This window comes from Sus scrofa, chromosome 13 (genome assembly GCF_000003025.6).
Source record: "Sus scrofa isolate TJ Tabasco breed Duroc chromosome 13, Sscrofa11.1, whole genome shotgun sequence".
Classification (NCBI taxonomy): Eukaryota; Metazoa; Chordata; class Mammalia; order Artiodactyla; family Suidae; genus Sus; species Sus scrofa.
In genome coordinates, this window is record NC_010455.5 from 30,012,265 (window position 1) to 30,029,204 (window position 16,940).

General features: G+C 45.1%; 1 protein-coding gene and 1 long non-coding RNA gene across 15 annotated transcripts in view; one reads left to right on the forward strand and one right to left on the reverse strand.

The window, feature by feature from the left end:
- KIF9 (kinesin family member 9) overlaps window positions 2,204-16,940 on the reverse strand; it is a 48,404-nt gene continuing 33,667 nt past the window's right edge. For 12 of the 14 annotated variants that reach the window (XM_021068717.1, XM_021068708.1, XM_021068718.1 and 9 more), the window contains 5 exons: window positions 16,427-16,641; window positions 13,084-13,260; window positions 12,668-12,783; window positions 11,881-11,985; window positions 2,204-5,300 (listed from right to left, as the gene is read on the reverse strand). In XM_021068717.1, coding sequence (XP_020924376.1) covers window positions 5,250-5,300; window positions 11,881-11,985; window positions 12,668-12,783; window positions 13,084-13,260; window positions 16,427-16,641 — 664 coding nt within the window. In that variant the 3' untranslated portion in view covers window positions 2,204-5,249. Of the gene's footprint in view, window positions 5,301-11,150; window positions 11,769-11,880; window positions 11,986-12,375; window positions 12,784-13,083; window positions 13,261-16,426; window positions 16,642-16,940 lie in introns of those variants that run through there. The other 2 variants (XM_021068710.1, XM_021068714.1) reach the window with 2 other exon arrangements.
- LOC110256229 lies at window positions 12,678-16,549 on the forward strand. The gene is made up of 3 exons (XR_002337518.1): window positions 12,678-12,809; window positions 15,669-15,813; window positions 16,443-16,549. It is a non-coding gene; the product is annotated as an uncharacterized LOC110256229 (long non-coding RNA).

Sequence of the window (16,940 nt, forward strand, 5' to 3'; positions counted from 1 at the left end):
TGAGTCAGAGCTGCAGCTGCTGACCTATGCCACAGCCATAGCAATGCTGGCTCTGAGCTACATCTGTGACCTGTGGCCTATGCAGGGGCTTATGGCCACACCAGATCCTTAACCTACTGAGCAAGACCAGGAATCGAACCTGCATCCTCATGGATACTAGTCGGATTCTTAACACGCTGAGCCTCAGTTGTCTGGAACTCTGGACAGCTGATTTTTAGCAAATACGTAAAAGGCAATTTAGTGGAGAAAGGATACCCTTTTTGACACTGGTGTGCAAGCAGTCACAGGAAGCAAGATCCTTTAGGGCCTTGTGAGATATTTTAAGGATTTGAGTTTCACCCTGAAACAGGAGCCATTAAAAATTGAAGAGGCATAGTACAATTTAACAGATTTCAAAAGGATTTAACCAGACTGTTTTCCCGGAAAACAAGCCATTGCAATATCCAGAAATGATAGTGGCTTAGAGCAGGGGAAGGGCAGTAGAAGGGGTGAGATGTGATCAGATTTTTAATGTAGTACAAAGGTAAAGTCCACAAAATTTCTTGACAGATTTGATGTGAGGTGTAAAAGAAAGGAGTGAAGTACAAAACTAAGGATTTTAGTCTGAGCAATAGAACTGAAATAAAGGAGGCTGTGGGTGGAGCATGTCTGGGGGCAATTGAGCATTTAGTTTTAAACATGACTTGTAGATATCTTAATAGACATTCAGTTGGAGTAGCCAAGTTAGCAGCTGGTTGTACAGGGATAACTTGTTTTATTGCACTTGGCTTTATTGCTCTTGCAGATACTGCCCTTTTTACAAATTGATAATTTGTGGCAACCCTGCATGTAGCAAATCTATCTGTGCCATTTTTCCAACAGCATTTGCTCACTTTGTGTCACTTTGTCACAGTTTTGGTAATTTTCACAATATTTCAAACTTTTTATTACAATGCTCTGTGATCAGTGATCTTTGTTGTTACAATTGCAAAAAGATTACAACTTACTAAAGGCTCAGATGATAGCAGTGATAATGTGTTTTTAATTAAGGTATGTACTTTTTTTAGACATAATGCTATTGTGCACTTACTACGCTACAGTTTAGTCTAAATAAAACTTTTACATGCACTGGGAAACCAAAAAATTCATATGACTTGCTTTATTGTGACAGTTACCTTAATGCAGTGGCCTGGAACTGAACCCACAGTATCTCCAAGGTTTTGAGATCAGGAGATGATTCTAGGCTAGATGTATAAAATTGAAAATTGGCATACGGAGTTCCCATTGTGACTCAGTGGGTTAAGTACCCAACATGGTGTCTGTGAGGATGCAGCTTGGAGCCCTAGTCTAGCTCAGTGGGTTAAGGATCCAGCATTGCTGCAAGCTGTGGCATTGGTCACAGATGCTGCTCATATCCCACATTGCTGTGGCTGTGGCGTAGGCCAACAGCTGCAGCTCTGATTCCACTCCAGTCCAGGAATTTCCATATGCCATAGGTGCAGCCATAAAAAGAAAGATAAATTCCCATCATGGCTCAGTGGAAACGAATCTGACTAGTATCCATGAGTACTCGGGTTCAATCCCTGGCCTTACTCAGTGGGTTAAGGATCCTTCATTGCCATGAGCTGTGGTATAGGTCGGATTCGCCTCGGCTCTGGCATTGTTACGGCTGGCAGCTATAGCTGCCATGAGATGTTTAAAGCCATGAGACTGGATGAGATCACCAAGAGAGTAATCTTCTATTATCTCCTCTGGATCAGTGACTAGCTGTATTCTGAATCCTCTCACTCTGTCCAACATGTCTCTTATCCATGCTTTCAATTTTCTTTCTCTTCCTGTGTGTTAGAATTCCCAACAGTTTCTTCAGATCCCAAATCCGGGTCATTAATTCTTTCATTGTTCTAGTCTGTCGTTTAAACTTTTTGTTTGTTTTGCTTTTTAGGGCCACTCTTGCAGCATATGGAAGTTCCCAGGCTAGAGGTCAAATCTGAGCTTCCAGCCACAGCCACAGTAGTACAGGATCTGAGCCGAGCCTGCGACCTACACTGAAGCTCACAGCAACACCCGATCCTTAATCCTCTGAGCAAGGCCAAGTATCAAATCCTGGTCCTTATGAATACTAGTCAGGTTTATTACCACTGAGCCACAATGGGAACTCCCTGTCATTTTAACTTTTAGAACTACATTTTCTTCATTCCTAGGAATTCTTTTTTAAAAAATATGCACTCTGGAGTTCCCACTGTGGCTTAGTGGGTTAAGAGCCCAACTTAGTCTCCATGAGGATGCAGGTTCAATCCCTGGACTTGCTCAGTGGGTTAAGGATCCAACATTGTTGCAAGTTGTGGTGAAGTTCACAAGTGCAGCTCAGGTCCAGCATGACTGTGGCTGTAGCATAGGCCTGCAGCTGCATTTCCGATTTGACCCTGTGTATTAGCCTTTATGATATTTTGGATTCCTACTTTGTCTTTATTTAAAATATACAATATATATTGTTTAATCCTTATCCTGTAATTTGTTATCTAAAGTTCTTATAAGCCTGATCCTGCTTTCATTGTGCCTCCACCATGATAGGTTTTCAGGTGAACAACATGTGCACACATTTGCAAGCATCGTGTGTGTGTGTGTGTGTGTGTGTAATCGTTGGAGTTCATGTTTACTAGGGCTTTGTGGGAATGCTGTGTAGCTAAGTAAAGGGCTTATACACTAGATTTTTTTTATTTTTTTATTTTTTTATTTTTTTATTTTTGGCTGCACCACAGGCATATGGATGTTCACCAGCCAGGGATCAAATCCAAGCCACAACTGCAGCCTACATTACAGCTGCAGCAATGCCTGGTCCTTAACACATTGCCCCAGGCCAGGGACTGAACCCTCACTGTCTCAGAGACAACACCGAATCCTTTACCTGCTGTGCCACATTGGAAATTGCATAGATTTTTAAAATTTTTGATTCTACGAGGTGTTTCAACCTTGGGCTAATTTTTGTGCTAATTCTCCAGCCTGGTGTTTCCTGTATCACAAAGTGTAAATTTGAATCCCAAACTTGTGCATGGTTGCAAATTCTCACAGGACCTGTTCTCCCTCATCAGTGGGAAAAGTTTCCTTGTTTTTCATCCATGTCAGTGGGGAAAATTTTTCTAGCTTACTACTGCATCATGTGCCACCATTATGCATGGGGTCCCATTTCCATCTTTCTATGAGGCATGGGCCAAACCAAAGTCTTATTTCTCATACTTATGCCAACATTGATGCTGAAGAGCAACCATCTGCTCACACACTTTCTTCCAGCCCCAGCAGCCACAGCCTGTTCACACACTGACCACTCTGGTTTTCAACTCTCCTGGCAGTTCCATTTCTTCATTTCTTTGCTGCAAATTTAGGTTTGCATTTATATACTTTTTTGTTTTGTTGTTGTTGGGTTGTTTTTTGTTTGTTTGTTTGTTTGTTTTTGGATGCTCCTATAGCATGTGAAAGTTCCTGGGCCAGGGATCCAAACTGCACCACAGCAGTGACCCAAGCCACTGCTTCGACAATGCCAGATCTTAACCCACTGCATCACAAGAGAACTCCCTAGCTTTGCATTTAAAAGAATGTTATACTTTAACCAGCATCTCTGTTTGTAGCAGGAGTATTTTCAGGTTTTCTGTCACGCTGAAGGAATTGGGAGTCCCTTTAGGGATGATTTTGATTGTCATATTAACTTAGCAGGAACTGTTTTCTAGAACAACAGGCCCATTCGTGTAGATATGAAGCCCCTTAGCTCCCTGTCATATTGAAAGCATCTGTTCCCATGAGGAGTTTGCGTGGAGTGTGATCTACCAAGCACTATCCTGGTTTATTCCTGTGGCTCTGCCCACACTGATTATTACTTGTTTCAGTTTGTGTCAAAATGAACCAAAGAAGCCTATGTGGTGATGAGTGAGCTAGAGACAAAGAGGACCAAATGCCGTAACAGAGGCTCAGCCTGCCCTGACCTCCAGGCCCCAGGACTGGTTGTACAGGAAATCTGTGGAGGGACATCCAGCATGCCACATCCCACTCTAGCCAGTGATGGAAAATTAAGGGAAGGGAGATTGAGAGTGCCACAAACAGTTTCTCCTTGTGGCCCCAACAAAATAGCATACCCCTGTTTGCTATGATTATTTCCTGAGCACCCCCAGGGACCCCAGAACCCAAACAAGTCCTGGTAAGTGCAGGGACAGCCATGACAGGAAAGAATCAGAACTCTAAAGCCTCTGACAGCTGAGACAGTGAGCGGAGCCTGGATATGTCTGCCTATTTGACCACAATTAAAGGAAACATGAGAACTGACCAAGGCTGTATGCACACCATAAATGCTGATCAGGGACAGCCCCCATGCGTCATCAAGGAGAATGAACTCCAGGAAGCCCTGGCATAGTAGGAGTCTCTGAGAGCTATTTCAGGAATACTGTGTACATACCAGTCTGTGAAAGAGAAAGGGACTGGGCCAGAGGGAGGGCAGAGAGCTCAAGGAAAGCCTTTTGGCTTTCTTCAATAAAACCCACATCTGACCACTGATTGATGAGCTGAAGAACAGAACCACAGGGTCTTTGATTGGACAGATGCCATTAGTTCAGTCTTCCATCTGGTACTGGCTCTGCAATCTCCTTGCCAGACGGCTTCCCACCATGGGGCTCTCAATGCTAACTTCATGGTAGGAATGACCTCATTTTAAGCCTCTTATTTTGAAATAAAAATCTTGACTTTCAGTCATTTTTACCTATGCCCCTCCTCTCCTGGTTGCTGAGGAAGGAAGGCCACCTGCCTTAACTGGCTAGGGAACACAGAAAGGATTTCCCAAGAGAACCAAAGATCTGAGGGAGCCAGAGAACCAGGAAGGCCATCGGGGACAGCAAAGAGGCTGACTGGTGGGACAAAGGCTTGCCAGAGGGAGCCTGGCTGAGCTACTTTTTCACTTTCTTACTGAAGACTCAGTTAGGATCCCACCTTTATATACAGAAGACAATCTCCCAGATAGGAAAGAAAGTTCTTGGATAACCACTAAAAGTCCAGACTAGAGAGTTATTTTATCCTGTCCCTGCGTATAAGACAGTGAATTTAAACCAAAAGATAGCCATGGGTGTCCTTTGAAGGCTATTCCTCCTGGCAGGCAGTTCATTATATTTTCTTTGGGCTGGGCCCCAGCCTTGGAGTGAGGGGGTGGAGTCTGGGCAGGTGCTTTGGTAGCTCCACTAGAGCAGGCAGGAATTGCTGGAGGTCTTGTCCTTCGAGGCACTGGCCATGAGTCCCTATTTTCTATGTGCCTGCTGAAGGCCCATCATGGTTTTCAAATAATTGTGCTGGACACAGAAAAGGGGAGAAAACAGGAATTGATTAGAACTTAACTATCACCATTTTGGACAAAGATTCCCTCTGATCAGCCCAATTCTGTAAGAAATAATGTTTCATTCAATGTTTCTCATTCTTTCAGAGAAGTGTGTTAAACTGTTTTTAAATGATTGGTCAGGCATGTTTTGTTTCATTTTTATTTTTTTATTGAAGTGTAGCTGATTTACAATGTTACTTTTTGCTGTACAGTAAAGTGACTCATATATATCTACATATCTATATATATATAGATATCTTCTATATCTATATATATATCATACATATAGATATCTATATCTATAGATATAGAGATATCATATTTCTATATCTATATAGATAGATATGTATATACACATTCTTTTTCATATTCTTTTCCATTGTGGTTTATCACATTATTGCCCTGTGCTATACAGTAGGACCTTGTTGTTTAACCGTTCTATATATAATAGTTTGCATCTGCTAATCCCAAACTCTCAATTCATCCCTCCTCTACCCCTGCGACAGGCTTAAAAAAGAAGAGGGTTGGAGTTCCCGTCGTGGCGCAGTGGTTAACGAATCCGACTAGGAACCATGAGGTTGCGGGTTCGGTCCCTGCCCTTGCTCAGTGGGTTAACGATCCGGCGTTGCCCTGAGCTGTGGTGTAGGTTGCAGACGCGGCTCGGATCCCGCGTTGCTGTGGCTCTGGCGTAGGCCGGTGGCTACAGCTCCGATTAGACCCCTAGCCTGGGAACCTCCATATGCCGCGGGATCGGCCCAAGAAATAGCAAAAAAAAAAAAAAAAGAAGAGGGTTGTCTATCTAGAGGGAGGGGTCCATGTGCTTCCATATTTTAGCTATTGTGAATACTGCTGCTGGGATCACAGGTATACAAATATCTCTTTGAGATCCAGCTTTCATCTTTTTTTCTTTTCTTTTTTTTTTTTTTGTCTTTTGTCGTTGTTGTTGTTGTTGTTGTTGTTGTTGTTGTTGCTATTTCTTGGGCCACTCCCGCGGCATATGGAGGTTCCCAGGCTAGGGGTTGAATCGGAGCTGCAGCCACCGGCCTACGCCAGAGCCACAGCAACGCGGGATCCGAGCCGCGTCTGCAACCTACACCACAGCTCACGGCAACACCAGATCCTTAACCCACTGAGCAAGGGCAGGGACCAAACCCACAACCTCATGGTTCCTAGTCGGATTCATTAACCACTGCGCCACGACGGGAACTCCTTTTTTTCTTTTTTTCTTTTTTAAAATAGGGCCTCACCCACGCCACACGGAGATTCCCAGGCTAGGGATCGAATCAGAGCTGTAGCTGCCGGCCTACACCACAGCCACAGCAACACAGGATCCAGGCCTCATCTGCAACCTACACCACAGCTCACAGCAACGCCAGATCCTTAACCCACTGAGTGAGGCCAAGGATCAAACCTGCATCCTCATGGATGCTAGTCAGATTCATTTCCCCTGAGCCACAATGGGAAATCCGAGACCCAGCTTTCAATTCTTTTAGGTATATACCCAGAAGTGGAATTGCTGGATTATATGGTAATTCTATTTTTAACTTTTTGAGGTACCACCATACTGTTTTCCATAGCAGTATACTGTATTTTTTACATTTTTTAAATTGTAGTAAAATACACATAAAATTTTCCATCTTAACCATCTTTAAGTGTACAGTTCTCTAGTATTAACTGCATTCATAATGTTGTACAACCATCAATACCATCTATCTCCATAACTCTTCATCCCAAACTGAAACTCCATACCCATTGAACAGTAACTCTCCAAGATCCTGAAAACCACCATTCTACTTCCTATCTTTATTATTTTTTTGACTATTCTAACTACCTCATATAAGTGGAATCATACAGTATTTGCCTTTTTGTGACTGGCTCATTTCACCTAAAGTGACTGGCCATTTTACATTGCCACCGGCAGTGCACAAAGTTTCCAGTTACTCCACATCCTTACCAACACTTATTTATTTATTTATTTATTTAATAGTAGCCATGCTGATGGGTGTAAGGTTGTATCTCATTGTAGTTTTGGTTTACATTTCTCTAATGATAGTTATGTTGAGCATCCTTCATGTGCTTATTGTCCATTTGTATTTTTTTGAAGAAATGTCTATTCAAGTCATTTGCCCATTTTTGGATTGGGTTTTGTTTTTTGGTTGACTTTAAGAAGTTCTCTAGGAATTCCTGTTGTGGTGCAGTGGAACCGAATCTGACTAGTATCTAGGATGCGGGTTTGATTCCTGGCCTCCCTCAGTGTGTTGGGGATCCGGCATTGCCATGAGCCGTGGCGTACGTCGCAGATGCAGCTCGGATCCCGCTGTAGCCAACGGCTGTAGTTCTGATTCAACCCCTAGCCTGGGAACTTCCATATGCCACGAATGCGGCCCTAAAAAAAAAAAGTTCTGTATATATTCTGGATATCAATCCCTTATCAAGCTGGAAATCTTGAAAGAGATTAAAATGGTGCTGGGTTGATAATGCCCCATAGCTAATGGTCAAAGAAGGTGCAAACATTTTCAGGAGGAAAGTAACTTCACCTGTTTTTTGTTTTGGGGTTTTTTGGTTTTTTGGGTTTTTTGGGTTTTTTTTTTTTTTTTGTCTTTTTAGGGCTGCACCTGTGGCATATGGAAGTTCCCAGGCTAGGGGTTGAATTGGACCTGCAGCTACCAGCTACAGCCACAGTAATACCAGATCTGAGCCACAGCTTGCAGCATTGGTGGATCCTTAACCCACTGAACAAGGCCAGGGATCAAACCCGTCTCCTCATGGATACTAGTCAGGTTGCTAACCCACAATGGGAACTCCTAATTTCATCTTATATATGCAGCACTCCTAGAGCTTAAGTTCAGTCACATTTATGGTCAGTTGAATTTCAACAAGGGTAGCAAGACAATTCAATGGAGATAAAAATCATTTTTTAAAAAAAAACTACTACTGGGAAAACTGGTATCCACATGCAAAAGAATAAATTTGGACCCCTACCTCATGTCATATGTCCCCTCCTTGAGCCCAGAAGAGACAGGCCTTCTGGCTGTATCCCTTAGAAATGGTCAGAGGAGGAAGATCCTTTATGATGATCACAGTTAAATGATCTCTGCATTGGCTCTCTGTTTTTTGTTTTGGGGTTTTTTGGTTTTTTGGAGTGTGGTCAACCCCTACTTGACCACACTCCATTCTCCCCCATGGAGCCCTGCCTTCCTGCAGGGACAGGGTCCTGTCCACTGATCTGGGCCTTCCTTCAGGGGCCAAGGTTAATAAAGCTTCATGCTCACAGCTAAGGCCAAGTGGCTGCCTGGATAAAACCATTTTCTCTGCTGCTGAAGGAGTGAGCTCAGGCAGCTATGATGGGCAGGTAACCCTGCCCCAAGCCACAGCTGACTGAATCAAGGATGTACATATGAGAGTTATTTAGGATCTGTGCCTCCAGAGAGACACAGAGTAAGTAGTCAGGTGACATTGGGCACTGGAGCTGTGAAGTCTTAGAAAACAGGGGCATGCCAGGGCCAAGACTGGAGCTAGAAATTGAGATGTAGAGGGAGGAGAACAGATAGATGGAGGAGCAGACCTCAGGGAAAAGCCAGGGTCAGATTTGAAAGGAGAAGACCCTACAGAAGAGCTTCCTACAGATGAGTTCTATGACCTGCTAATCAAAGTGTGGCCCTGGACTAGCTGCATGGGCAACATTCTGAGCACTTAATAAAAATGCAGACTCTCAGACTCCACCCTCGATCTGCGGCATTAGAATCTGCAGTCTAACAAGACCCCTGGTGATGTATGTACACAGCACAGGGTGAGAGGTACTACTCTGTGGGGCCTTCAAAATCTGTATTAACAAACCCCTTCACTCAAGCTTCTTTCCTACATATTCAAAGGTCAGTAAAGGAATTCCCTTTGTGGTGTAGCGGTTAATGAATCTGACTAGCATCCAGGAGGACGCAGGTTCGATCCCTGGCCTCACTCAGTGGGTTAAGGATCCAGCGTTGCTGTGAGCTGTGGTGTAGGTCACAGATGCAGCTCAGATCCTGTGTTGCTGTGCCTCTGGTATAGGCCAGTAGCTACAGCTCCAATTGGACTCCTAGCCTGGGAACCTCCATATGCTGCTGGTGTGGCCCTAGAAAGCAAAAAAAAAAAAAAAAAAAAAAAAAGTCAGTAAAGGTCAGTTTAACTATAAATATAAAGAATGCACTCAATCATGAGAAAGGCTTTCTAATTACGGCACAAAATCCAGAGGCCAAGAAAAGGAGACTGATATACTTGATTTCATGAAAATCAGTAAAATAACTACAAAACACCATAAGTAAAGTCAAAAGCCAAATGATAAAAAGGGAATATTTGTAACTCATATCATAGAGAGCTAATCTCCCCGATATATTGAGAATTCCTGTAAATTAATCAGAAGAAGATTAGAAAAATGGGCAAAACTATGAACAGGCTGCTTATAGGAAAAGAAATTAAAATGAATGGATAAGCAATGATATCCTGCTGTATAGCACCAGGAACTATATCTAGTCACTTATGATGGAGCGTGATAATGTGAGAAAAAAGAATGTATACATGTATGTGTGACTGGGTCACCTTGCTGTACAGTAGAAAATTGACAGAACACTGTAAACCAGCTATAATGGAAAAAAATAAAAATCATTAAAAAAATTTTTTAAAGAAATTAAAATGGCCCTTAAACATGAAAAGAAGCTTGACTTCACTGATAATAAGAGAATTTCAAATTAAGGCTAGATTGGAGACCGTTTTTCACCTTTCAGATTAAGAAAAAATAAAAAGTAGAATATTACATCTTGCGGGGAGCAAGCATCCCATATGTACTCTAGGGGTGGTGCAATGGGTCCAGTTCTAGACAGGTACTTGGGCACTAGCCATCAAAAGCACAAATATCATTTTGGCCAAGACATTCACTTCTACAAATTTGCCTTTCACTCCTGTGTGACTTCACATTTTTACAAGATTAATTATCACAGCAATGTTTGTCATAGTAAAGAAAGAGAATCTCCTAAAATCCCTCGATATGAGATGCATTAAATGAATTCTGATACATCCTTGTATTGGAGTACTACTATGCAACTGTGAAAAAGAACAAAGCAGTACTGACAGGTTAAAAGGGGATGATCTTCAGGATATACTGTTGAGTGGAACAGGCGAGATGCAGGATAACAGGAGAAATACTAGAAACAAGTGACAGCAGTTCCTTGTCAGAGAGGACTGGTAGGAGCTGGACTGATGGGGAACTGGGTATTAGTACTTTCACACTTTTTTTTTTTTTTTTTTTTTTTTTTGCTATTTCTTGGGCCGCTCCTGTGGCATATGGAGGTTCCCGGGCTAGGGGTCGAATCAGAGCTGTAGCCACTGGCCTACGCCAGAGCCACAGCAACGCAGGATCCGAGCCACGTCTGCAACCTACACCACAGCTCACGGCAACGCCGGATCGTTAACCCACTGAGCAAGGGCAGGGATCGAACCCGCAACCTCATGGTTCCTAGTCGGATTCGCTAACCACTGCACCACGATGGGAACTCCACACACTTCTTTATGTTTAAACAATGTGTTACCTGCATAAAGTGTAAATGAATGCCACAAAAATAGTTAAAAAGAATGAGCTTACCTAGGCAATCACCTCATGTGAAGCAGCCACCTGCTGTATAAGAACTATGCCTTGGCGTTGCCGTGAGCTGTGGTGTAGGTTGCAGACGCGGCTCAGATCCCGAGTTGCTGTGGCTCTGGCGTAGGCCGGTGGCTACAGCTCCGATTCAACCCCTAGCCTGGGAACCTCCATATGCCGTGGGAGCGGCCCAAGAAATAGCAACAACAACAACAAAAGACAAAAAGACAAAAGACAAAAAAAAAAAAAAAAAGAACTATGCCTTGGGCACAGAAAAGCACAGGGCAGACAGGTCTTCTATGTTCTGGTTCCAGGCTGAGTCTCAGCAGAGTAAAGACCCTCTGCTCTAGCCCAATTTGCTCAGGGAGGAGAGCACCAAGCCATGTCCAGCTTCACCTTGGCTGTATGTGGTCCCCTGGTCCCCTGCCAACTGTGCATAGTGGCCTCCATTGGAGAGGTTCTCCCCAATAAGCAGTGGCCTTGGGCTATCCCTAGGCCCTTGCCTGGCAAGTTAACCACACATGGGCTGGCTTAGAACTTACCAGCCGTGTCCAAGCCTGGCCATAGTATAGGACCTCTGTGGGGTCCAACCCAGACCCAGGACTTGAGTTGGGGATCAGAGTCAGTGGGGATCTTCCTTCTCTGTCTCTCTAAAGTGGGAAGTGTAAGTTCCTGCTATGACATGACAAGATCGTGGTGTCCCTAGAGTGCTGGGACATAGGTTCCATCCCCGGGCCCAGCACAGTGGGTTGAGGATCTGGTGTTGCCGCAGCTACAGCCTAGGTCGAAAACTCGGCTTGTAGTTCATTCCTGGCCTGGGAACTCCATATCCTGCAGGACAGCCAATCAATCAGTCAGTCAAGTAGGGAGTGTGATCCTGGATGTCCTAATACTGAGGTCCCTGGGGCCTTAACTGCCTGAAGAAATGAATCCCCCAAGTTACCTTCTGTTCTGTCTTGACTTTGGCATTGTAGAAGGAGACAGAATCTGGTCCCTCGGGCAGCATTGTCTGCTGCAGCTGGCCAAACTTGTCCTGGTCATCTTCTCCCTAGAAGAGGTCCATTTCAACACAATCCCTTCAGCCTGACATTCTCAGGATCTACTCTGATGAAGCCTGTCGCGGGCATTACAGCAGCCCCTCACTGTGTTTGCAAACTCTACCCAGGATATCTCAAAATCTCCTAGCCCCATGTTTTTGAGTGTTATCACAGACACCCTGTAACTACCACCTGGGCAGGACAAGCCACTACAGAAGGGAGGCAGCGACACCTCATGTTTTCTATGTCCTCATTCTTTTTTTTTTTTTTTTTGGCTTTTGTAGGGCCTCACATGTAGCATATGGAAGTTCTCAGACTAGGGGTCAAAGTAGAGCTGCAGCTGCCAGCCTATGCCACAGCCACAGCCACGCAGGATCTGAGTCATGTCTGAGACCTATACCACATCTCCCGGCAATGCTGGATCCTTAACCCACTAAGAGAGGCCGGGGATGGAACCTGCATCCTCAGCAATACTAGTCAAGTTCATTACTGCTGAGCCACAATGGGAACTTCATGTGTCCTCATTCTTGACCACAGGGGAGAGACCTGTATGTGCCCACCTGCCTGGACCAGCCATAGGAGAGGCTTGGAACAGTCCATACACTGCTATGTTTGCGGAGACAATAGAGGACAGGGGTTGGCCCACTGCTCCATGCTCATTCACCATCCCCATCCCTGCCCTCTGCCACTCACCAGAGACACAATTCTGCTAAGAGGCATCATGCCTGGCCGGATGCTGCCACCTGACTTCAGTGCCACCTGCAGGTCCTCGGGGACGAAGAAGGACTCGTTGTACCAGATGTCAAATTCTGCACAAAGATGGGTAGATAGCACTGTGAGTTATGGGAGAGTCCCTGAGGGAGCAGGTCAAGTCTATGTGTGCCTGTCTGTCTTGTGTTTGTCACAGGCTTGCCCTCTGTTCCCTTCCTACCCCAGGGTCTCACCCTTTCCATCTCCCTCACAGTCCTAGAAAAATACATCTAAAGCCCTTCCCAGCCGCTGCCTCTGCTGGAAAGAAGTTCTGAAGCTGCTTCTAGAACCCAGGCAGTGGCCTTGCCCTGTGCCTCCTGGAATCTCAGGTGGCCAGCCATCCTTTCTAGATGGCACACCTGTGAGCAGGCGATGGCGACATTGATCCACCAGGTGCTGGCAGTACTGGATCTCAGCCCTGAGATCACGGAGGTCCTGATACTCTGTCCGGTACTGCTTCTTGAGGTCTTTGAGCTTCAGGATCAGCAAGAATTCCTCCTCATCAATGATCATCAGCCCCTTATTCTCATACTCGCCTGCAGGGGGATAGAAGAGATCAGAGAATGAGGTGCCCACCTGGGGTGTGGGGAGGAAGGGCTAGAAAGAAGGGACAGTGCTGGCAAATGAAGTGAGCCCAGGGGAAGCGCCAGGGTGTATCATGGAGATGGACAAGCCACAAGGAGGCTAGGTTACCAAGATGTGTCTCTTGGGGAGAGGGAGCTCAGATCAGAGGGCCACTCTGGCATTTTTAGGACAAACAAGAGGGGTGGGCAGAGGAAACGGGAGAGATTGCATTTATTGTGATCTTAAACCCCATTAGCCAAAGATATCCAGTAAGCACCTCTATTATACAAATATTTACCATTTTTGTAGATTATATAGACAAACTACCACTGCTAGCTAGTACCACAAGGCCCTTGGGCAAGGTTCCTTATTAATAAGAGCAGATGTAAACCCACATTTCAAATTACATTCTTGAAGATTTCAGCATTTACCAGCTACCTTCTTGTTAGAGACCATCAGAGGTCTGTATTGTGTCAGGTGGCTATCAGAGGGCTCCAGGAAGAGAGGGGTCAGTTGTGCTATTAGTTATCTCAAATGCTCATGGTTTCTTTGCATGGACCTTTTAAGGTCTGTCAGTTTGATGAGGGTTGTTGGGTTTGGACAAAATAACTATCTCTGGAGCCACTCACCACAGTGGCTCTACCAGTGGACAGTGGCTGTGTCCGCTGCCCACAGCACCTTGAAAGGTCAGCAAAGGCATCATGTCAACACCCACTACCAGGACCCCTGGAAAGTGAATCCCCTTTGTGACTAAAGTATGTGGCCATGATGTACAAGGCAGTCCCCAGGTACTAGAGGAAAACATTAGCACTTATGCTGATATTTACACGGGAGAAGTGAGGCACATCAAGTGTCACTGGCACCATTAATGGAGAAGCAAGGGTTCCAGTTCAAGGTGTCTGCACTGGGGAGGTCCAGAGTTGCCCACACCTTCAGTGCAGAGCAACCTGGTCTGCATGCTATGGGCCATCCTAATGTGGTCACTTTGGTAGACACAAATCCTTCACAGAATAGAATCTTTACAGTACTCTCTTGAGATGGGGAGTGACAGCATCTGATGTACTACCCAGAGATTTTCTGATTATCTCCAAAGAAAAAACTTATGAGTTGAACTTAAGATCATTTTTCATTTTTCTTTCCCAAAAGACCAATGTTTCAAATTCACTGACCGTTCTGGGCTGATAAGTGGCTATCAGTCAAGGTACCTAGCAGTTTTATTTTATTTTATGTATTTTGTATTTTAAAATTTTTCAAAAAAAATAAAAATAAAATAAAAATTTTCAGCTGCACCTGTGGCACATGGAAGTTCCTGGACCAGGGACAGAATCTGAGTCGCAGCCATGACCTATGCTACAGCTGTGGCAACACTGATCCTTAACCCATGGGGCTGGGCCAGGGATCGAACCCATGCTGCCACAGAGACAACACCAGATCCTTAACCCGCGGCACCACAGGAGGAACTCCTAAATATTATAAAATATTGCTTATTTCTTCTTCATCCCATCCTTTAAAAATATCCATTTTTCAGGTATATTGGGGAATAAGCGATACATCAGCATAGTATGCATATATGTTATTTAAAATATGTAAATATATAATAAGGGATTGTGTATTCAAAGAAGGAGTGAGCAGAAGGGACATAGAAGTGCTTGCTGGTCCTGCAAAGCCTTCACTCTGGAGGTTCTGGGTGAGGGCATTTCTGGAGCCATCACCCACCTTCCTTTGCTTCCCAAACCCAAAAAGGGCTTTGCTCCCTGGAACTGTGTGTCATGCTTGGTCTATATAGTATGAGTAGAATGGCCCCAAGGATTTGGAAATAAAGTTACCTTCTGAGAAATAAATGAGTAAAATGCAAGCCCTGTGAGTGAGATGATCTCCCTGACCTACAGAAAACCAAGTGCCATCTGAAGATGCCCTAATGATTAATGAGATCATTCGTGAAAGCCAGCCTAGAATAGGGTTGTGATTTAGCAAGAGAAGGCCCAGTAACAGGTGGTGTACTCTGTCTGTGAACAAGAGTGTGGCCTCTGAGCCACTGCCTTATGTCGGGATGGGCGCTCATTAAAATGCAGGTTCTGGGAGTTCCCATTGTGGCGCAGTGGTTAACAAATCCAACTAGGAACCATGAGGTTGCAGGTTTGATCCCTGGCCTTGCTCAGTGGGTTGGGGATCCAGCATTGCTGTGAGCTGTGGTGTAGGTTGCAGACACAGCTTGGATCCTGTGTTGCTGTGGCTCTGGCGTAGGCTGGTGGCTACAGCTCCGATTTGACCCCTAGCCTGGGAATCTCCATATGCCGCGGGAGTGGCCAAAGAAATGGCAAAAAGACAAAAAAATAAAAAAATAAAATAAATAAAATGCAGGTTCTGGGTCCCATTCCAGATCTCCTGAGTCAGCCACTGGTTGGAGCCTAGGAATCTGCACTTGATCAGTCCTCCCAGATGAGTCCTTGGCTCACTCAAGTTTGAGGGTCCTGGGTGAACAGAGCATGTGTGGGCAATGTCTGTCATTGGAGCAAGGGTGCCAGGTAAGGGTGACCAGGTGAGCACTCTCCCCATGCTTTTTGACCTTGAGGGGGCCCCCCACACCACCTGCCTTAGGAGAAGAGATTTTGCCAGGCCAGCACAGGTGCTGCGTGTCTGACATGAGGAATGGTCCTAGTGACAGTGAATCTCTTGGCCCTGGTATCCATGTTCTCATTCCCTCCTCATGAGCTTCTCATGCCTTGATCAGCACCCCAACCCTAACGAGACCACTATGGACAGTGAGGAGACCACACCAGGACCCATGGGCCTGGTGGGAGTTGCCAGCCACCTATCTTCCTGGAGAAGCATCTATAAGACCAAAGGCCTGTTTCTCCAGGGGCGGCAGCCCATATCAGATGGAAGGTCCAGCACCTAAGTCTGAGATAATGCAATAACGTAGGACCCATAGGCAGAGCCTAGCTGACAGGGAAGGACTTTGTGGCTCACCAAGGCTGACAAGATCTAAGTGATATCCCAGGGATGAAAGGCTGCACCCCAACATCCCCTACTAGCCCCCTTCCAACTCAGTCCTCCAGTGAGTGTCCAAGGCTGCCCCATTCTGAGCCGGATGACTCAGATCCCATAGTCCCCCAACTATCTTCCCATCATGTTTACCTTGCTTCTCTCGTAGGGACTTCTGGAAATTTAGTGCCTCCTTGGTCATGTCAATCTCCCGTTTGATGGCATTGATGCGCTGTGTGGTCTCACTGGCCCGTTTCCTCCGCTCGTTCAAGATGGATTTATTTTCTTTGAAGATGCGGTTGATCTCACTACCCCGCTCATTCTTAAAGTCCTCAAAGGCCACAGACTTGCAGGGTGGAGTGCCGGGCCTGAAGACAGAGGGGGGAAGAGGAGGGGAAAATGGGCAGCTGTCTTAGAGCCACCAGGCACTTCTCTTCCTATCCGGGCCTTCTGTGAGCAGAAGGTCAAGATTTCTGAGTACCACCTACCCCAGACAGGAGCTAAAGTGTGTGGGAATCATTCCCTCATTTCTGTTTTACTCAGTACACAAGGACACATGACCATCACAGAAAATGAGGAAAGTAAGGAAAAGTAAAAAACTACCTATTGGCAACCATGCTTTGATAAATTTTTTAATTTTCGGGGTCATGCAGTATATATAATTTTA